The 22,081-nt window shown below is 46.5% G+C and overlaps 2 protein-coding genes across 7 annotated transcripts in view; one reads left to right on the top strand and one right to left on the bottom strand.

The window, feature by feature from the left end:
* TIMP3 (TIMP metallopeptidase inhibitor 3) overlaps positions 1-14,859 on the top strand; it is a 61,825-nt gene extending 46,966 nt beyond the window's left edge. Inside the window, exons 2-5 of the mRNA XM_050745870.1 lie at positions 1,153-1,235; positions 8,988-9,099; positions 9,739-9,860; positions 11,013-14,859. Of these exons, the coding sequence (XP_050601827.1) occupies positions 1,153-1,235; positions 8,988-9,099; positions 9,739-9,860; positions 11,013-11,210 (515 nt within the window). The 3' untranslated portion in view covers positions 11,211-14,859. The remainder of the gene's footprint in view (positions 1-1,152; positions 1,236-8,987; positions 9,100-9,738; positions 9,861-11,012) is intronic.
* Positions 1-22,081, bottom strand: part of SYN3 (synapsin III) — a 556,822-nt gene that overhangs the window by 352,387 nt on the left and 182,354 nt on the right. For 4 of the 6 annotated variants that reach the window (XM_050745857.1, XM_050745859.1, XM_050745858.1 and 1 more), the window contains exons 5-6: positions 20,755-20,914; positions 16,732-16,821 (exon numbers count right to left, since the gene is read on the bottom strand). In XM_050745857.1, the coding sequence (XP_050601814.1) occupies positions 16,732-16,821; positions 20,755-20,914 (250 nt within the window). The remainder of the gene's footprint in view (positions 1-16,731; positions 16,822-20,754; positions 20,915-22,081) is intronic. The other 2 variants (XM_050745861.1, XM_050745860.1) reach the window with 1 other exon arrangement.

Genomic DNA, 22,081 nt, shown 5'->3' with positions numbered 1-22,081 from the left:
GTGGGAAATTTCATAAGATTTTTTGTTCAATCCTGATTCCAATTCCCTGATGTAAGGAGAGTTACACCCTCTTTATAGATGAGAAAATTGAGGCTCAGAAAGGGGAAGTGGTTTCACTTCTTGGTCAGTTTCCTTATCTAGATAATGTGGATGCTAATACTGCCCTTGTAAGGCAGTTAAGAGAAGTAAATAAGTGAAATGTACATGGCACATAGTGGGTGTGCAATAAATGGGAGCTGTTTTCATTGGAGCAGTCCTTCCATGGTTAGCCCATTTCATTTTTGGTGATGATAATGATGATGATTATATTAATAACATTTGTCTAGTGCAAACTATGTTCAAGACGGTGTCAAATTCATCATCTTGACTAATCCCTTCAGTTCAGGAGATTGGTATCATTACGATTCCTGTTTTATAGAAGATGAGGCCAGAAACAAAGTCATTTACTTGCCTACAGTCCCAATAGCCATAAACAGCAGAGCTGAGATTGGAACAGGTCTGTCTGGCTCCTGAGCCCCCACTCCCAATTGCTCCTTCTTTACCACATCCCCACAGAGCTCAGACTCTATTGCATCCCTTGCTATCTAAGCACTGGATACCAAGGGCTCAACCAGAATGCTAACTGGGGGCACTGTGGGAAGCTGGGGTGCACCACAACCCTGTGGACATATCAAGATGTGGCGAATTAATGCATGCAAAGGAAGAGCCCCAAACGAAGTGGTTAGAAAGGAGTCCTAGTGGAAAAAGAACAGCTCTGGGAGACCATGGCATTGTCAGGTGGACAAGGAAGGGGGGACAACGGCTCTAACAGGAGAAGTAGATTTTAGATTATGGTGAAGTCACAAAGTCAAGAAAATCCCCAGGGTCAGGGCGGGGCCAAGGGATGACTATAGCCTAGGAAGTTCTGGAGCTGGCAGTTGTGAACATGTGGGGTAATTAACTTGAATGGTGGCTGCTTCTTTTTCCTCCAACCTCCCTCTCACCCCAGGGAATTCCCACTCTTATAAACACAATCATCTATTCCAGTTGGCTCCAAGGTAAGAGAGCAATTCCAGGCTCCACGGAGGCTAACATGCCCGCCCTGAGATGCTGTTCCTGATGTGGTTCAGGCCTTCCTAACCTCTTATTGTCTCCTCCTTGCTGTCTCTGCAGTGATCCGGGCCAAGGTGGTGGGGAAGAAGCTGGTAAAGGAGGGGCCCTTCGGCACGCTGGTCTACACCATCAAGCAGATGAAGGTAGGTAATGTCATCAGTCTGGCTCCAGGAAGGTTTCTGGGTTTTTGCCAGAAGAGTCCTGGCTGAGGGAGGCAAAATGGGTTGGAACTGGGGTGTGTGTCTAAGCACCAGCCAGACCCCGCCCTTGTGCCTGCTGGAGAGGGAGCTGCTAAGGCAGCAGAAAGGGATGCGTAGGGAGGGGGCATGGGGCTGCCTCGTCCAAGAGCCCATGCAGGTGGAGTCACTCCAAGGCACTTGTTAGGAGGCTGAGCTCTGGAGCCAGATGGCAGATAGCCTTGTTAGCTGGTAACCATGAGACCTTGGTCAAGTCACTGCCCCTCTCTGGGCTTTAATCTTCCCAATTGTGAAATGAGGGGGTTGGACTAGATCATCTCAATGGACTCTTCCGAGCTCTGACTATCTGGGATTCCACAGTGCTTACAGGTCTCATTTGGCCACTGAGGTTACAGCTTAACTCAAATGTTTACACGGAAACTGCTGATCACAGGAACCTCATCCTGAGGCAGGAACTTCATCTTCTTTCCCTATTTTCCCAGCTGATGGTCTTCTTGCATCCTAGATAGTTAGCAATGCTTGCTAAACATATTCTTATCATTAAACATATTACTGAGGATATGAACATCAGGAAGCACAGGAAGGAGGTACGCCTTAAGAAAAAGAACACCAGATTTGAAATCTAGAGAACCTGCTCCTAGTCTCAGCTCTACTCCTAAATAGCCTGCTTACCTTGGGCTTGTCCCTTTTCCTGGGCCGCAGTTTTCCCACCTGTTAACACTGTGGGGTCAGGCTTAGTGCTCCTAACATCCTCTCTAGCTCAGGCATTCTAAGCATCCTGGGATGCGGGCCGTGTTACTTGTAAGGAGGAGTGGGTGGTATACAATGGAAGGGTGTACTGGTGATTGCCTTAGCACAGAAGACTGGGGCTTCACCTTGAATAACTCAGCAACTGGTTCATCACCCTATATTTGTAAGCACCTCTCTACATGCAGAGCTCCCATCCAGGAGCCACGGAAGCCGTGAGGGAGATACAGTTTCCATCTTTAGGAGCTAGAGTCAGGTTGGGAGAGAAGAGGCATGTATGTGTGTGACTCATCAGAAGTTCAATGTGGGGTGTGCTGAGGTTCACAGGAACTGTCCAGCCCTTTAACTTATTGCTCATATTTGCATCCGTAGCAATTAGGGTAGGACCTGGCATGCAAAAGTGACTTGGTGAATGCTTACCCATCTAATACGGGCATGAGGGTGAGACCCCATAGGCCTGGAAACTCCCCGGAGGAGACAAGCCACAATGTCCAGGTAGAAGGGAGTGGGGCAGTGACACAGCCCATGGTGGTACCCAACCATCCCCGATGCCAACCTCCAGGCTTCCTTATTCCTGTGTCCTGAGGCCTGTGGCTGGATGTACTAATTTTGTGGAACCTGTTGCTTTGGATTCAATTTTGCAAACATCCACAGCCTTCTGGTTATGTAATGTCCAGAGTCAGCCCTGGCCAGTTGCCCTTGGCTGCCTAAGCTTGGTCATGAGACCAGCTTATGTCTTCAGACAGCCCTGGGGAGAGAAGAATGGGCGGGGGTGGGGAACCAGCAAGAGCAACAACAACCCAAAAAATCCACTTTGCAACCTCTGGCAGTCAGCGCAGGAATGCCAAAGCATATTAGACCAAAGCAGAGGTTCAGAGAACACATGAACCTGCCTGGTCTGGAACAATCCTCATTACGAGACACTTGGTGGTCAGCAGAGAGCTGAGAGGGAAATAGCTGGGAGGCGGCAATTCCTAAGCCTGCCTGCTTTCCTTCCTACCATCAGGGCCTGGAGACCAGGGTGACCAGAGGCCCTTCCTGTGGGCAGAATGTCCCATTTCCCCTTGCTGGTGTCAGACCAGCCACGGGGGTCTGTCTAGAGACCAAACATTTGCTAGCCCATCAGTTTCAGAAGACACACTCCCACTCCCAGTCTGGTGGGCTTAGGCTTTCTGTTCACCATCCTTCATCTGAGCTCATGAATCATGTTGCTGGAATTAGACGTAAGGTCCCTCGTCTCACTTCTGACAGAGGCGCAAAGGGGAAATGACTTACCCAGAGTCAAGCATTTAATTAAGGGGCAGATCTGATCCCCAAGCTGAGGCATCGGAATTTCTTCCCAATCCTGTGTTCTTTATGTGACTCCCAAATCTCCCTGCCATCTTACTTTAATCATCAGTCACCATCTCATGGCTTTTATTCACTCTGACCCTCCCACAGCTGGGTATCATGATCCATAGAACTGGTCAGTGCCCTTCTATCCAGGGATGCCACTGGAATCTGCTTGTCTCTAGGTACCAGCTTGCAAGTCAGAGAAGACACAGGCTAGAAGTAGAAGTAATAGTCCATCCATCCATCCTCTCATGCTTCCCTCCCACCCTCTCTCTGTGCTTAGTACTGTGCTATGAGCTGGGGATACAAAGATAAAACACTGCTTACAATTATAAGACTCTGCATCAGTAACATTTACTGAGCAGTTGCTTTGTACCAGGCATTCTGCTAGGTCTTTGCATAGATCAGTCCTTATACTAACACTGTAAAATAGATAACACCTTGTCCTCTGTTTGACAGGTGAGGCAACTGAGACCTGGGAGGTCATATAACAGTTAAGATCACACAGCTACAAAGTGGCAAACCTGAGTAAAACTATAGGGTCTTTGCCTATAAGGAGATAATACAGTATGGAGCAGCAGGCTGATTCATCATTCCTACCTGCTTTGGGGGATATAAATGCCTACTCCATATGTATTTAGTTCCCAGGGAAACAAAAAGAAGTCAGCTTGGGTTTGTTGGTTTATCATCCAGCAGTGTAGGGCTGGACTTATAATATCCTGCAAAGGATGTATCAGAAAAATCTTTGTAGGAGGGAAGGGGGAGGCCAGAGAGGCAAGCCTGCATGAGTTTGGCACTGGTCCCTGGGAGGCTTTGTTCTAGCGGATTAGAGAGTCTACCCTAGAGAGTCAGAAGGGGTGAGCAAGGGCTCCCTCAGAGCAGGACTAAAGGAACTGGGAGAACCTGAGACTCGGAGCCGCCCTGTCTGACCCCTCTCTACTCTCACTGATGAAGGGCAGGCAGACCTTCTCCCGTCTGCTAACTCTGGAGCCTCTGACCTGTCTCTCAGGAACACTTCAGTACGCAGAGACCTGCGATGTGTGTGTGTGTGTGTGTGTGTGTGTGTGTGTGTGTGTGTGAGAGAGAGAGAGAGAGGGAGCAAGCGTGTTAGAATGTTGAGAGAGCTTATTGCAATCCCAAACTTGGAAATTAGCTGGGGCTGAGGCCCTGGGCTGTGGGGTGAAGGTGAAAGTTTCCAGAACTGGCTGCTCTAAGCTGTGGGGACTTTATCTCCCATCAGGATCATGAGAAACTGATCCACTGTGCTAGGAGTTATTGTTTGTGTAGTGGAGACATGCTCTCTGGCTGGCTGCAGGGGACAGAACGTGGGGGACATTATGTCCCAGCTGGTCCTGGGAGGGTCCCATGGGGAGCCCCGCTGGTCATGTGCTTTGCATGTCCTGACTGTAGGCAGAGCAGACCTCCGGGGACTTCCTTCCTTTAGTGGTTTGTCTAACCAAATGAGCAATAGCAGGGTCTTGCCTTTGAAGCTCCAGCTGGAAGCATCTTTGACCCCCAGCCCACAGGGAACCATTCTTCTTGCAATGCCTGTGGCTCTTCCTGGCTTAGGACTCTCATCCAGCCCTCTGCAGATACTGGCTCCATTTCCACATTCTCTGCCTGTCCTGCTAGACAAATTGCTGTGTAGAGAAAGATCATGCCCCCGATAGCTTGGTCGGTCTGTAAATAAGAAGTTGTGGGTTTAAATGAGTCCATGATGTACGTACGCCAGCATCCAGAACAGTGTTGATCTCTGGTAGGCATGCAAGACATAGTTGGCATCATTGTAGCAACTCATGCTGTCAATGTAGAGTGAAGGCCAGACATTTCATAAGAAATGTGCAAATGTCCCCAGACTCAGAAACTTCTTTTTTACTTTATTTGTCCCTTCTCTCCAAGGGAAGCTAACATCTTGGAACTTTGCATAGACGCTACTTGTGTAGATGCTACCAAGAAGAGGGGCCTAGAGGCATGCAGAACCCAGCCAAAAAAGAACAACCCACTTATGTCTGAAGTTCTAAACCAGCTTTAACTACTCTTGTTAAGAGCTGAGGAAGGGACTTAGGAGGAAGGGGATCAAACTCGTTCCTCCTCTCCTTACGAATTTCAGTATAACTTGTTCTAAGCTAAATTTTATTGAATGTTGTGGGCTGACTGCTATTCTAAGTCATTTGCTTCTCTCAAACACCCTAAGAAGTAAGTGCTCTGACCCATTTTACAGATGAAAAAACTGAGGCCCAAAGAGGTTAAGTAACTTTTCAAGTGGCGAATAGGTGGCAGAGAAGATTCAAGATTCAACCTCTGGCTTTCAGCCTCCAAAACCTGAATTTACCACTGATCTCCATGGCATTGGTTTGGATTAGATTACCTTTAACATCTTTTCCAACTCTGAGATTCTAGGATTCTCTGATGTCAGGACATTATAAATCTATTATGACTCTCCTAAATTTGTCAAGTCAGTTCTAGATCTCTACGATTACAGACATGATAGTTTTAGAATCAATATTTAAATCAAGGTAGGATTATTATACAGAAAACACAACTGAGTAGAATTTACCTTTGCCATGTTGTTCTTTTCAGAATTGAACCTAAAACACAGCACTATGTTTGTCACAGCCAGTCATTTGTAATGTATCAGAATTTCAACTCTAGGCAAGTGCTAGGAGTTAAAATGCAGGTTCCTTCAAACTTCCAAGTAGCTGCAATGCCAAGCTGATTTCGATGAGTTTAGTTCTTACTGAGCAGTTCAAGTGACCAGACTGTAACCAGGGGCTTCATTCTCTCACTCACGAAGCACTAGGGCAGTGAAGGGGAAAGACTGACGCAGAAGGAATGAGGTTCCCATGGGCTGGGTCCAAAAGACCTAGAGCGAGTGCTTAGTTGAAACATTTGCCAAAACCTCAAGGAACACCCACACAAAAATAAGAAGTTGCTCGGCACAGAAGTCAGGGTAGGGGATGTTCTTCGAAGGCCACACTCCATGGCAGGCATACAGCAGCACACTTAAACATGGTTCCTGTTAAGGCTAGAGAGGCACCATTCACGTAGAAGAAGTCATCATCGTGACTCTACCCACCCCGCGCCCCCCCCCGCATAATTGAATGCTGAGTGCAGAGGGCATTTCTTCCAGCACTTGGCTGCGTGTCTGTGCTCAGTTGGCAAGCCTTGGGGGAAAAGAGGGGTTCAGAAGGAAGACCATCTGAGTCCATCAGAACAATGTGCGCTTTTAACAAGGCAGGGGCGCCCAAACTCAGTAGGTCCAACAGACCAAGTTATGCCGTGAAGGTCTTGTGGACCACCTACCCCCGCCAACCAGTCACCACTTAAAAGATGAGAAAACGCCAGTTCACAGGCCAAATGGGAGGCATTTGGAAGAGACACCAACGAAGTGATGTCTGGTTTTGTATTAATTACTGTAAGTAAATTAATAACACATGCCAGGAAGTAAAGTAGAGGCATTTTCCTATTATAAACCCTTGGGACAAGCCCAGAGACCACCAGCGGTCCAGGGCTTGTGTACTCTGAGAACTGAGGGGATAACAGAATTCTGCAACACCTTAGTGCCCCACCCCACCCTTACCAGATCCCACAGTTCACAGCATCGCCTTGGCACACTGGGCCTGTATAATACTCCTGGACTTGACCTGGAATCACAAAGAGGACTCAGCTTCTGTTGCATTCAGTCACCCCAGTGACTCTGAGCACACACTGATGAAGGAGGCACAGTGGCCATAAATGGAAATAGCATTTGCCTGCTTCTGGGGACCTTGGTCATAGGCTTCTGAGGCTTCCTGGGAGCCAGTCTAAGATAATGGGTAAGAGTATGGACTCTGAAGGCAAATTCCCCTGCTTGGAATCCTAGCTCTGCCATTTCCCAACTATGTGGCCTTAACAAGCTACTTAGCCTGCCCGTGACTCAGGCTCCTCATCTATAAAATGGGCATACTAGTTTCTACCTCATAGGGTTGTCACGGTGATTCGCGGGCTAATATTAAAGGAGATTTCTCAACCTCAGTATCACTGACATTTGGGGCCAGATAATTTTTTGTTCTGGGGCTGTCCTGAGTACTGTGGGATGTTTAGCAACCTCCCTACCCTCTACTAACTGTTGTGACAACCAAAAATGTCTCCAGACATTGCCAAATGTCCCAAATATTTCCTAGGGGGGCAAAATTGCCTCCAGTTGAGAACCACTGTATTAGATTATGTCGTAGATACAAATAGCCAAATATCAGCAATTTCATGTGGTTCAATCTAATAATTATAATAAAGTGTTCAACAGTTAAAAATCTTTGAACTTTGTAGATATGTTTATGTGCTTCATCTGGGATAAAGGATCCCAATGCTTTCATCAGACGCTCAGAAGAATAAAAAACATGGAGAATTTCTAACCTGAATTCAACATTCACCAGCCAAACAGAATTTCTATAAAGTGGAGTTTGTAATACATCCCTCCCAGGGCTCTTTTAAGGATACTGCAAGGGGAATGTGAGTGAGAATGTTTTTGTGGGCTGGAGAGTGTCACAGAGATAGCATGAGAATGCTGGCTGAATTCATGGGACTCAGGTCCTGAGGTTGACAAAGAAAAAGTACCCTTGTCACAGCTACTTCTCTGGATTTCTGAAAAGGTGCTGGGATGTGAGACGTGTAGCTGAAGGAGTGTTGTGGGCCAGTTGGAATGGGGGGTGTGGCTGGCTGCACAGGAAGGTTTCTTTGGGAAGGCACCAACCTGGGAAGGCACCAGGAAGGCTAGACAAGAGGATCGGTGGCTTCATCTGGGGTGAAGGGGGCCCTGGGTGGGTAGATCAGTGACAGGGCACTGGACAGCCGAATAGGGGAGCGAGATTCCCTCAGATCCAATGTCAGCAAGCCTTCTGGGTGCTGAGCCTCCTCTCCTGGGTTCCTTTTATTTTATTGATACATAATAAATGTACATATTTTGGGAGTCCATGTGGTATTTTGATATATTCAAAAATGTACAGTAATCAGGGATGTTCATAACCTTAAACATTTATCATTTCTTTATGCAGGGAACATTTGAATTATCCTCTACTAGCTATTTTGAGATATACAATAAGTTAATGTTTACTGTAGTCATTCTACTGATTTAATGAACACTGGGTCTTACTTCTTCTGCCTACTCGTATTTTTGTACCCATTAATTACATCTCTTTCCCCCAATCCCTATTACCTTTCCTGCTTCTGGTAACCACCAAATCCACTGTCTATCTTCATGAGATTTACTTTCTTAGCTCCCATATATGAGTGAGAACACGGTATATTTGTGTTTCTGTGCCTGGCTTATTTCACTTAGCAAAATGACCTCCAGTTCCAGTTGCGCTGCCACACATGACAAGATTTCATGCTTTTTTCTGGATGAATCATATTCCGTTGGGTATAGATACCAGGTTTTGTTTTTCCATTCATCTGCTGATGGGCACTTAGGTTAATTTCATATCTTGGCTGTTGTGAATATTGCTGCAGTAAACATGATAGTACAGACCCTTCTTCCATATTCTGACTTCCTTTCCTTTGGCTATATACCCAGCAGTGGGATTATGGATCATACGGGTGTCCAAATTGGAAAGGAAGAAGTCATGATGTTCCTTTTGCCCACAGATGTACCGAGGCTTCACCAAGATGCCCCACGTGCAGTACATCCACACGGAAGCTTCCGAGAGTCTCTGTGGCCTTAAGCTGGAGGTCAACAAGTACCAGTACCTGCTGACAGGTAATGGCCAACTCTAGCTTCTAAGGTCCACTGTTTCTTGACTTCAGAAGAACACACAATGAGTAGCTGACTCACCAAATGTCCAGTAAATCGTAAGGAGTCTCTAATGTTGAATTCATCCTACTTACCCAGTGCTAAGAGCTTGAGGCTCCTACACTTAGGCTCAACTCTGGAATTAGCTCCACCACTCACCTTGTGAGGCAAATCTCCTAATTTGTAGCTTCTCAACTTTACTGTAAATAAAAAGGGAGTGTGTGTTCCTCTCTACCTCACACTCAACCTGTTAGGCCTGCCTTTGAAAGTTATTCATCTTTAGGCAGTCAAGGTAGTAAAGGAGAAAACAAAAACACAAATCGTTATAAAGGGAGTGAAAAGTTGGCCTCTAGTCCTAGCTCCAGTATTTAATGGGCTTGGGACCTTTGGCAAATCACTTTACCTCTCCAAGCCTCATTATCCTCATCTGGAAAAATGGCGCTACAGTCCATTTTGAAAGGTGTTGGGGAGGGTGAAATAAAATCATGGGTCTGAAAAGTACCCAGCCACAGTGCCTGGGCTAAGTGGGAACATAGTAGGTGTGAATTCTTTCTGGGCTGGGCTCTGGACAAAACCCTCTCCTTGTTTTCTTCTTTCCTCCTGTAGGTCGCGTCTACGATGGCAAGATGTACACAGGGCTGTGCAACTTTGTGGAGAGGTGGGACCAGCTCACCCTCTCCCAGCGCAAGGGGCTGAACTATCGGTATCACCTGGGTTGTAACTGCAAGGTAAGCCCTGGGGTCACTGGGGGAAGGAGGGGAGATGCTGACTTGCAGCCCTAGAAACATCAGCTCCCAATGCATTGGGAGCCAGGCCCTCGTGCTGGGAAGGGTGTGCATGTGTTAGGCCAGGGCAGAGGGGCAGGTCTGAGCAGACACAGTAAGGAATGTTGCCCCAGGTGGGGCAGTGAGGAAGGCAGGGAAGGAAGAATGCCTTTCTGCTGTAATGGGCTGCCTCCATGATGACCACTTGCAAGCTGCTGGGGCATGAGGGCTCTTGAGTCCCTGGCCCCACCTGGCAGTTCAGGGCTGTAGGTATAGGATCCTGACAGTGGCAGGTTCTGCCAAGTGGTTTCAAGTGGGCTCACCCTGGTAGCTGACTCATAAGTCAGGTGGGCAAATGGGCCCAGGACTACAGAGACCAGATGCTACAGAAAGTCTTTCTTCAACCAAGCCCATCCCCCTGACCCAAGTATAGGGCCAAGGTACAGCCTTCCTGCTGTTGTGGGAAGTTGGGCCATTCTCTCATTTCATCTTCAAAACAATCCTGTGTGGTTTTAATTACTATGATCTCCATTCTGCAGATGAGAGCTCAGAGAACTTAAGTAACTAGCCCTAGATCCCACAGTTCACTGAATCTGGTTTCCAACCTAGGGCAGCTAGACTCCAAAGTTTATACTGTAACCTTTCTAATTCCTCAATTTCCTAAAACAACTGAGATCTCCTATCTATCTGAGATGAAAAAGCCCTCTCAATGGTCTAATTCTGCTACTTACTGGCTGTGTGACCTGCAGCAAGTTACTTAACCTCTCCGAGCCTCCTATTTCTTTATCTGTAAAAAGAGAGATAAAACTGTGATGAGAATTAAAGAGAATACTATCAAAGCACTTATCAGAATGTCTATTTCTTTATCTGTAAAAAGGGAGATAAAACTGTGATGAGAATTAAAGAAAATACTATCAAAGCACTTATCAGAATGTCTGTGAGATAGTAGGTGCTCAACAAATGTTCGCTAGTGCTATTTATATTATTATCACTGAGAGACTGACATGGCTAGGCTTCCCCTGCAGTGGCCCCAGGGTCTGAATCCAGGCTCGGCAGCCTCAGGCCTGGGCATACCATGGCAGATTCCATCAACTGCTGCCTGTTATCTAATTGCAGATCAAGTCCTGCTACTACCTGCCTTGCTTTGTTACTTCCAAGAACGAGTGTCTCTGGACCGACATGCTCTCCAATTTCGGCTACCCTGGCTACCAGTCCAAACACTATGCCTGCATCCGGCAGAAGGGCGGCTACTGCAGCTGGTACCGAGGATGGGCCCCCCCGGACAAAAGCATCATCAATGCCACAGACCCCTGAACACCAGACCCTGCCCCACCTCACTTCCCTCCCTTCCCGCTGAGCTTCCCTCGGACACTAACTCTTCCCAGATGATGACAATGAAATTAGTGCCTGTTTTCTTGCAAATTTAGCACTTGGAACACTTAAAGAAAGGTCTATGCTATCATATGGGGTTTACTGGGAACTATCCTCCTGGCCCCACCCTGCCCCTTCTTTTTGGTTTTGACATCACTCATTTCCACCTGGGAATTTCTGGTGCCATGCCAGAAAGAATGAGGAACCTGTATTCCTCTTCTTCGTGATAATATAATCTCTATTTTTTTAGGAAAACAAAAATGAAAAACTACTCCAGTTGGGGATTATAATTCCCACCCCTCTTGCTTCTTCCCCACCTCACCATCTCCCAGACCCTCTTCCCTTTGTCCTTCTCCTCCAATACATAAAGGACACAGACAAGGAAGTGGCTGAAAGGCCAACCATTTCAGGATCAGTCAAAGGCAGCAAGCAGATAGACTCGAGGTGTGTGAAAGATCTTACACACCAGGAGCTGCCACTGCATGTCCCAACCAGACTGTCTGTCTGTGTCTGCATGTAAGAGTGAGGGAGGGAAGGAAGGAACTACAAGAGAGTCGGAGATGACGCAGCACACACGCAGTTCCCCAGCCCAGTGATGCTTGCATTGACCAGATGTTCCTGAGTCTGGAGCAAGCACCCAGGCCAGAATAACAGAGCTTTCTTAGTTGGTGAAGACTTAAACATCTGCCTGAGGTCAGGAGGCAATTTGCCTGCCTTGTACAAAAGCTCAGGTGAAAGACTGAGATGAATGTCTTTCCTCTCCCTTCCCACCAGATTTCCTCCTGGAAAACTCTTTGGTAGATTTGGCCGGGAGCTTGCTTTTATGTAAATTGGTGAAATACACACATCTTACACTATCCACAGATATAGCCAAGTAGATTTGGGTAGAGGATACTATTTCCAGAATAGTGTTTAGCTCACCTAGGGGGATATGTTTGTATACACATTTGCATATACCCACATGGGGACATAAGCTAATTTTTTTACAGGACACAGAATTCTGTTCAATGCTGTTAAATATGCCAATAGTTTAATCTCTTCTATTTTGTTGTCGTTGCTTGTTTGAAGAAAATCATGACATTCCAAGTTGACATTTTTTTTTTTCATTTTAATTAAAATTTGAAATTCTGAACACCGTCAGCACCCTCTCTTCCCTATCACAGGTCATCTGACCCCTGTCCGTCTCCTTTTCTCTGCTTCATGTTTGGGGGCCTTCCTTTTAACTGCCTTCCTGGCTTGGCTCAGATGGCAGATGAGAGTGTAGTCACGGGCCTGGGCACAGGAGGGAGAGCTGCAGCGTCCTGCCTCGGCTGGAGGGACACCTCTCCTGGGTGTGGAGACAGCTTGGTCCCCTTTCCCTAGCTTCCCGGTGGGTGAATGCCACCTCCTGAGATCCTCACCTCTTGGAATTAAAATTGTTGGTCACTGGGGAAAGCCTGAGTTTGCAACCAGTTGTAGGGTTTCTGTTGTGTTTGTTTTTTTTTTTTTAAATAAAACTATAATATAAATTCTCCTATTAAATAAAATTATTTTAAGTTTTAGTGTCAAAAGTGAGATGCTGAGACTAGGTGATAATGTATATTTTACGGGCGGGGGGTGGTAGGATGGTGACATTGAACATGATTGCTCTCTGTCTCTTTTTTCAGCTTATGGGTATTTATCTTCTATTAGTATTTGTATCTTCAGTTCATTCCACTTTAGGAAACAGAGCTGCCAATTGAAACAGGAGAAGAAAAAAAAAAAAGCAGCAGACAACACATTGTAGTGTCTTGCACACACACAAGTGCCCAGGCAAGGTGCTTGGCAGAACCCCAGAGCGGGAAGACAGTACAGGCATCGGGTTTCCTTGGGATCAGTTTCATTACCATGTACCTTTCCCTCTTCGGTCATGCCATTTGGCAGGGGGAGAATGGGAGGCTTGGCCTTCTCTGTGAGGCAGAGGCAGTGTGAGCAGAAGAAGCTGAGGCCGGCGGGTCAGTGGTTTTGAAGGGATGAGCCCAGACTTGATGTTTTGGGATTGTCCTTATCTTCACCTCAAGGTCTCGCATGGTGGGGCCCCTGACTAACCTACACAAGCTCCCTCCCATGAGGGGACATCAGTGTCTTCTCTGTGGGGCATCTGGCCATTCACACTCCCTGGGGTGGTCAGCCCCTCTCACACAAGGAGGAACTTGGGTGAAGGCTGAGCGTGAGGCACCTGACGTTTCCCTGCAGAGTCGATAAATTAGCAGAACCACAGCTCCATCTGTTAGGCTTTGGTGAGGAGGCCCTGGGCAAAGAAGGGTCTTTTGCAAAGCGATGTCAGAGGGCGGTTTTGAGCTTTCTATAAGCTATAGCTTTTTTATTTCACCCGTTCACTTACTGTATAATTTAAAGTCATTTATGTAGCTGAGACACTTCTGTATTTCAATCATATCGTGAACATTTTATTTTGCTAAATCTTGTGTCATGTGTAGGCTGTAATATGTGTACATTGTGTTTAAGAGAAAAAAAAAATGAAACCCACATGCCGCCATTTTCCTGAATCAAATTCTACAGTGGAATGGAGAGGAAAATACTTCTAGGCAAGCAGCTAGACTGGTGAATTGGGGGAACTAGAAGGAACTAGTAACTGAGACTCCTCCAGCCTCCTCCCTATTGGAATCCCAATTGTTCCTGGAGTAGGAAAAATGTTTAAAGTACATTCATGTTCTTGTTCTGTGTCACCCGGCCCTGGGCAGTCTACCATTTACTTCACCCCAAGTCCTGTTGCCCATCCAGTTGGGAAGCCATGATTTTTCTAAGAATCCAGGGCCACAGGAGATACAATTCCAAGTTCTCGCTGCCTCCTTTGGGCATCTCTTCTGCCTGCCAATCGAAGCTCCACGCCCAGGCTCTCAGCTCTCAGGCCAGTGCTCTGCTCTGTCCAGGGTAGGTAATACCGAGAGGCTCCTGTCTTTTACCCTCCCCTAGTTCCAGACCAGCCTCATGGTGGCAACATGGTTCTTGAACAATTACAGAAACATGACTTTTTGTAATAGCCCTGTCTAGGGGAAACTGTGGCCTGCAGGAGACACTACCCTTCCGTGCCCCAGACCTCTGTCTTGCACGTGACAGCTGACAGTCTGGACTACCCCAAGATGGCTTCTGGCTACCTAAGGTAAACATGTCACTAGAGTATTTTTATCAGAGAGAAACATTATAAAAATCTGACGGCAAAAGCAAAACGAAATGGGGGAAAGTAGGGGAGGTGGATGTGATAACAACTTCCAAATTGACTCTTTGGAGGCAAGAGGAAGGGAAGAACTTGGAAAATAGGTTTTGCTTTGGGGGTAGGGGCTTCTTAGATTCTCCCAGCACCCGCCTTTCCCTTTAGCCAGTCTGCTGTCCTGAAACCCAGAAGTGATGGAGAGAAACCAACCAGAGATCTCGAACCCTGTCTAGAAGGAATGTATTTGTTGCTAAATTTTGTAGCACTGTTTACAGTTTTCCTCCATGTTATTTATGAATTTTATATTCCGTGAATGTATATTGTCTTGTAATGTTGCATAATGTTCACTTTTTATAGTGTGTCCTTTATTCTAAACAGTAAAGTGGTTTTATTTCTATCACACATCTGCTGTCTCTTGCCTTGTTGTGTTCTGACCGCCACGGGGAGTTATGTACACGCCAGCAGGCCTTGGAAGTCTGTCCCCAGCTCCAGGCCTGGACACGTCCCTCCCTCCATGCACTGCTACGGCCTGGCCCCACCCCGCTCCAGTCCTTTTCCCTTGCAGAAGGAATCTCAGGAGAGGTGCCCTGCCTTGACTTTGCTCCCTGATTCTATTGCTCGAGTCCTCCCTAGTTCTGCTGAATCTGGATCTATTAATACACCTGTACCTAATCACCTATTGGTGGTACAAGTACCCCCAGACTGGAGTCCTCACTCAGCTCTCCTTGTTTTCTTCCTAAGAATCCCAACCTGGTGGAGGTGGGGAGGGGTGGCCTGCAAACTGCAGTCCTTGATGTCAATTGCCTGCTTGAAATTCCAAGTATGGCTTGGCCTAGTTGGGAACACCAGGAACTCATGAGGTCTCACGACAGCTGGCGACCTTTTCCCAGAGCTTATAACAACCTCCTTTCAGAGTTTACAGCAGGGCCTGTCACTGTCAATGGGCTGGGCTGGCTGCAGACCCCTCGCCCGACTTTCAAACTGCCACTGACAATGTTCCAGGTTTTCACCCTTGTTTTAAAGCTACTCCTACCATAGGCCAGGTACGGCACTTTATACACAGGATCTCATGAAATCCCGACTACTCGATGAGGTTGCTCCACAATCAACCACAGTTTTTACCTGAAGAAGTTGGGGCTCACAGAGATAAAGTCATTTTCCTGAGACCTAGTGTGTAGACAGAACTGGGATTCAAATTCAGGCTGGTCTGATAATGACCTCTGAATTTTCCCCACTGTAAGGATGCATACAGTAAGGAAAATCCAGGGTTTCGGGATATGCTGGGTTTCACATGTGCCCTTCTTATCTCAGCCAGCATGTTCTGGATTCTGTGACTCTTGCCCGATCAGATATAGGGGAAAGATCATCAATAGAAAATTCTGCTTGGTTAGAGTGATTCCTCCTGCAACCTGCAGTCCTAACCATCAGTGTCTTCAAACAGGACTGTCTAGCCAGCAGCCTGAGCTTGGACTTTACAAACAGCCACAGTAAGTCCCCAGCTGGGACTATGGGATACCCTATTCATTATTCTGTTCCCAAAGACTCATTCCTTGCAAGGCCAAGCGCAGGGTCACGGCCTTGAATTCCTTTGACCAGTTTAAGAAGACCACCAACTATGCAAGCAGACATGTTTGCAGGCTCTTCCCTGCTGCTCAGACCTCCTCCCCACAACACTTTCTGGCTTCAGGTGGAGAACCCTTCACCTCATTCAAAAAGACATTCACCTCTTCCACCCAGGTATCCTCCAAATGGGAGGCTGTACCACATACTCTGAGCTAAGCCCTAAATGCTTCCCAGAGGAGAGCTCAGGTGCATTCAGAAATTGGAAAGTGAAGAGGACATATAAGGACACTGCCCTTCAACCACCAATGCAAATCAAATATTAATATTACTGCTTTTTATTAAAATATGAGTTGAAATCAGGTTCCACAAAAGGCTCAAGTCAAACAACATCTCACCTTGAAAACACCTTTTACCTTTATAACCAGCCTCTGGCTGCCCCCAGAACTTGTCCCCTGATTTGCGGAAAATCTCCAAGGTCCAAGGAATGTGGTACACCTTTGTCATTTGCCCTACTGCCCGAATTTCACCTGGAGAGATGATTTCCCTTAGGAAATCCAGGCACTCCCACAGGACACTGTGACTCCGCCTTAGAGTCTGCGTGGTCAGTGTACAACCCCTAGAGTCCACCTCCTTCATCCAAAGGGACTGAGGACAAGACATCTGTATTCACTCCACATCACGCAAAGAAACAGAGTAAAAAAGGGCACTCACCATTGGCTTATGGTTGGGGAAAAATGTTTGCTCCACAAGCGGGAACTTCTCAGGACCCAGGGAATGGAAGATCTTAATGAGTTGAGAGAACTAGGATAGAAGAGGAGAGAATGTTGATCAACCATTGTTACCCAGTAGGGCAAAACCTCCCACTTGATCTGAGGCCTCAAGCATCGACTGTTCTGAGCTGAGCTTCAGTAGGTGCTCCCTGCCTACAGGATAAAGACCAGATTCCTTGGCTGGACATTCATCCTCTCCATCATCCAGCCATGTTAACCCCTCCATTTCTGCCCAAGACCTAGTAAGTAGGCAGCACACTGGGTTCAGTTCAACCATATTTAATGAGCACTTACTACAGCCTCAGCATTTCACATAAGGTCCTTCTCCACCTGCTGATGTTCATGCCCTGCTCCTTGCTTGCAATGTCTTCTTTCTAGAGAGGCAGCTTTGCATGGTAATTGATGGTGTTAGATGTGGATCCAGCCTCCCTGGGTTCTAATTCTTGCTTTGCCACTTACTAGCTGTATAACCTGGGAAGTCAATTCAGGTTTCTGAGCTTTGGTTTCTTCACTTGTAAACTGGAGATCCAACCTCATGGGATTGTTGTAAGGATACAGTGTGCCAAAGGCAGTGCTTTGTTCACAGCAATGTTAAAATGCTAGGTGTTATTATTAATAAATATTTTCTCTGCTGTTGCAACCCCTCTCATTTCCAACAGCTCAAGCCACATTCCTTCCCACTGCTCTCCTCCTGCTTCAACACTTGCTTGTTTTGCCAGATATTAGCTATTGTCTCCAGAGCTCGAAGGTGAGCTCTATCACTATGCTTTATTATCGGAGCAACAAGCTGAACATGGGGGGCAAGGGCTGAGGGAAGACAGGCTGCAGGTGCATGGCTGTGATACTAATGTCTTGCTGGAGGGAAGCATAGTGGGTGATGGGACCTGGAAGGGGGAGAGAGTAGGGAGTCAGGATGATTCCCTGGAGCAGACGACATAAGAGAAGGAGAAAGGGCCCTCCAGGTGTGCACTGAGACTAGTGTGTGCTGGAGACCCTCTGCAGCTGCCATGCTGTGGTGTCAGTTGCAGGTGATGATGAGAGAGACGAGGTCAAAGCGTGATCCATCACGGACCACCGGCCTTAAAGGCCTGACCAGAAAGCTTAGAATTCACCCAGAAGGTGAAGGAGAGCTGCTGGTGGATATAAGCAGAGAAGAGCAAATCAGATTCTGAACAAGGTAAAGGAATCAACTGGAATTTGTGGTCCCATGTGGATGCCCAGTGGCTAAAGGAGTGGCCAAGCTGACTTGGAGGTCACTCAATACTAAGAGCCTGGACACTGAAAACAGAGTAACTAGGAACTTTCTGCATCCGCCCAGGACTGGTTTGCAAACCCTTGGGGGGTGGCCTTCAGATGCAGCACAACAGGGGGTCAACTTGGAAGGTTTAGGAGAACTCGGAAATATGGAAAATGATACGTGTGTGTGGGGTCCCCCATTTTGCAGACAAGGAAATTGGAGTCCAGAAAGGGAGAGTTATTCCACAGGTAAGCACATGAGTTTGGAAGAGGCCTAGCTCTACCACTTACTACTAGCTATGTAAGCCTCAGTTTCCTCATCTGTAAGATAGAGATATTAGCACTCCTACTCATAAGGGTGCTGAGAATTAAACACAATATGCATGTTAAGGGCTCAGGATAGTGCACAGTTAGTTCTGATGAATGGTGGTTGCTACTATCGTCGTAACTGCAGAAAAAGGTGGGGAAGGGCTAACACCATCTAGGACCCTTTCCTAACAGTGGGACTTGAAAATCTTGGATGCCATTGGCCAAAAAGCCCAGTTAGGGCAGAATGAGAAGGAGACCAGGGCCATGACAATAGTGGTAAAGTCTACCCATACCTATTAAATTAATGCATGTAGCCATTCAGTAAGTACTGAGCGTCCCAACTCTACATGGAACTTGTTTCAAGTACCGAAGGCAGTGATAATTTTTACCATTTATTGAGTGTGTACTTTGTGCCAGCCACATTCTAAGCACTTTCATCTATTAAATCATAACCCTACCAGGAAGGCTCTATTACTATCACCACTTTCTAAATAAGGAAGCTAAGTTCAGAGAGGTTAAGGGGGTTGCTCAAGGTAGCACAGCTCATAAGTGGAGAAGCCCGGACCTAGGAATCTGGCTTCAGAGCTCACACTCTCAACTACGACCCTACACCACCGGGTGGTCACACAGAGAGATAGCAAAACACCACAGACCAGACAGCTATGAGCTTCACAGAGCACAATCTACATACCCCCCAGCTTCCACATTACCCATCCTCTTTCCATCCTTGATCTTCCCCCTTGTCACTGATCACAGGACATATTGCATATGTATTAAAGCACCACACATGCCCCTGCTCACTAGAATGTAAGATCTACGGGGCAGGGATTTTGGTCTGAGCTGTTCACTGCTATGTTTCTAGGACTTAGGACAGTACCGGAAACACAGTAAGTGCCCAAGAAGTATTTGTTGCGTGAATGAATAACTTCTAATCATAGAGACAGACAATGTACAAACGAATGGATGAATTTATCATTCTAGGTGGAGATAAGTATCTAGGAAAAAAATAAAGCAGGGTAAGGGATTTGAGAGTACTCGAGCAAGTGGAGGAGTGGTATTTTTTTTTTTTCTCTTTTGAGACAGAGTCTTGCTCTGTCTCCAGGCTGGAGTGCAGTGGCCGATCTGGGCTCTCTGCAACCTTCACCTCCCAAGTTCAAGTGATTCTCCTGCCTCAGCCTCCCAAGTAGCTGGGACTACAGGCATGTGCCACCATGCCCAGCTGATTTTTATGTTTTTAGTAGAGATGGTGTTTCATCATGTTGGCCAGCACGGTCTCGATCTCTTGACTTCGTGGTCCACCTGCCTCGGCCTCCCAAAGTGCTGGGATTACATACATGAGCTATCATGCTGGGCCGAGGAGTAGTATTTTAAGAGGTCTTTCTTATAGGTAACATTTGGATGGAAACTCAAATAAATGAAATGAATGACTGAAACTAAGGAATAAAAGAAGAGAAATTAAATGTTGGGTGTTGGGGATAGATGGCTCAAGTTTTGGCCTCACCACTCACTGAGCAAGTTCCTTAACTGGCCTGAAGCTGAGCTTCTGTCTCTGTAAAACGAAGGGGTGACACTCACTTCACATGAAAATGACAGTATGAGTGCCAGGTAGCATAGTTTTCTGGGACATAGTGAGTGCTCAATAAATGGGGTCTGCTGTTAACAACAATAATGATAGAATGTTCATAAAACAATATGGCACATCTTTATGACTAATGTTATAATGTAACACTATATCATAATATGTTGTTATATAATAACATGTTTTGTTATATATTAATAGTATATATTGTATCACTGTATTATATATATTACAAAGATCAATTATTACATATATGTAATATATCATATGTTACATGTAACATGTATAATACATAATATGTATATATTAATATATATGTATGTATTTATTATAAAGTTTTTTTTTGAGATGGAGTTTCGCTATTGTTGCCCAGGCTGGAATGCAACGGCACGATCTCGGCTCACTACAACCTCTGCCTCCTGGGGTCAAAGGATTCTCCTGCCTCAGCCTCCCAAGTAGCTGGGATTACAGTGGGATTACAGGGATGCGCCACCACGCCTGGCTAATTTTGTATTTTTAGCAGAGATGGGGTTTCTCCATGTCAGTCAGGCTGGTCTCCAACTACCAACCTCAGGTGATCCGCCTGCCTTGGCCTCCCAGTGTGCTGGGATTACAGGCATGAGCCACCGTGCCCAGTGTATAAATATTTATCATAATAATATATAAAATATAACATTAATATAATTGTTAGGCAACAATTCTAATAAGAGCCCTAGGATAGTTGCTTAAATAAGAATTTTTACTACTGAGGTCTCCATGCTAGGGAGTGGGCTTGTCGCAGAGTGGGAGGCTACCCACTGCCTCCCAGATCCCTCCAGGTCAGCCTGCCCTGTCACCTACCACCCAGGGCTTGCTGCAGAAGTTGTAGACAGAGTAGAGAGAGTTGACAGCAGGCAGCCCTCCATACTGCAGGCCGATGACCAGGCTGCGGTAATCTTCCCCCAGGGCCATGCTGTAGGCGTGCTGGCGGACCAGGATGAAGTCTGGCTTGAAGGATCTGCTGAGAGAGCCAAGAGCCGTGTTACCACACTGGGGCACTGATGAAACACCAGGGCGTCCGGCCACAGCTTGCTGGGGATGATAGTACTGACTACAGGCCGGCAGCTTAGTTCAGAACGGGGAGAGGGTAGGGGATGAGGGCGGTTAGGTGCAAAGGCACAGCTACTCCACCATCAAGTCAAAGGGCTGGAAGCACGTTCTCTCTCTCTCTCTCTCTCTTAAAGGCTCTTTCCTAAATTCCCTACATTGAATATGTATTTCACTTGCAACCAGAAAAAAATATATCAAATAACTCAGTGAATCAACTGAGATTCTGCAAGGTACCACGCACTCTACTGAATGTATGTATTATCTATGGTGAGGACAACTGCCCTAGGAGGTGAGTGTTGTCATCAACTCCCATTTCACAAACGAGCACCCTGAGCCTCAGGAAGACTAAGTCACTCGTTCAAAAAGATACGCTGCAGAGAGGCAGTAGGGCCGGGTCTGTGTAGCCTCACAGCTCCAGCTCTTGTTCCTGCAGATCTCAAATCAACCAACACGTCTTGTTTTTTGTTGTTCAAGTAGCCACCTCTGGAAAGCAGCAAGAGTATGGATTTGATGGCCAAGTCCATGCCAGGCTATTTGCTAGGTCTCTCTACAGATAGGATCCTGACGAGCGCTCACAAACAGACTTGGGTAAAGGTCTGGACCATCTCCCTGTTTTATAGATGGAAACACTGCAGCCCAGGGAAATTATGAACTTTTCGAATCACAAAGCTCGGGAGCAGGAGAGCCGCATTTGAACTCAGGTCATCTGGCTCCAAGTCCACATGCTTTTGACTCCATCACAGGGCCCCAGGAGGATTCACACATTGTTTGATTCATACCGCCAAAGATCAAACTATTTTTGGATTCCTTACTTTTAAATCACACACAAAAAATCAGTCTCACTGTAGAAATGATGCTGACATTCAAAAGGGTATGACAGTATTCGTATCACTCTGTGGTTAGGGTTAGGGTTAGAATCTTGGAATTACAGCAACAGAGTGATGGAAGAAGGAATGAAGGGAGACTGTGGGTGTGTCCCTGACAGGCAATAAGGTGCACTTACTGCTTTCTATTTTGCAGAGACAGGGTCTGGCTATGTTGCCTAGGCTGGGGCAATAGGGAGCACTTATAACCATTT

This window comes from Macaca thibetana, chromosome 10, assembly GCF_024542745.1.
Source record: "Macaca thibetana thibetana isolate TM-01 chromosome 10, ASM2454274v1, whole genome shotgun sequence".
Lineage (NCBI taxonomy): Eukaryota > Metazoa > Chordata > Mammalia > Primates > Cercopithecidae > Macaca > Macaca thibetana.
Note: the sequence above shows the minus strand (reverse complement) of the source record. Positions and strands in the feature narration are given on the sequence as shown.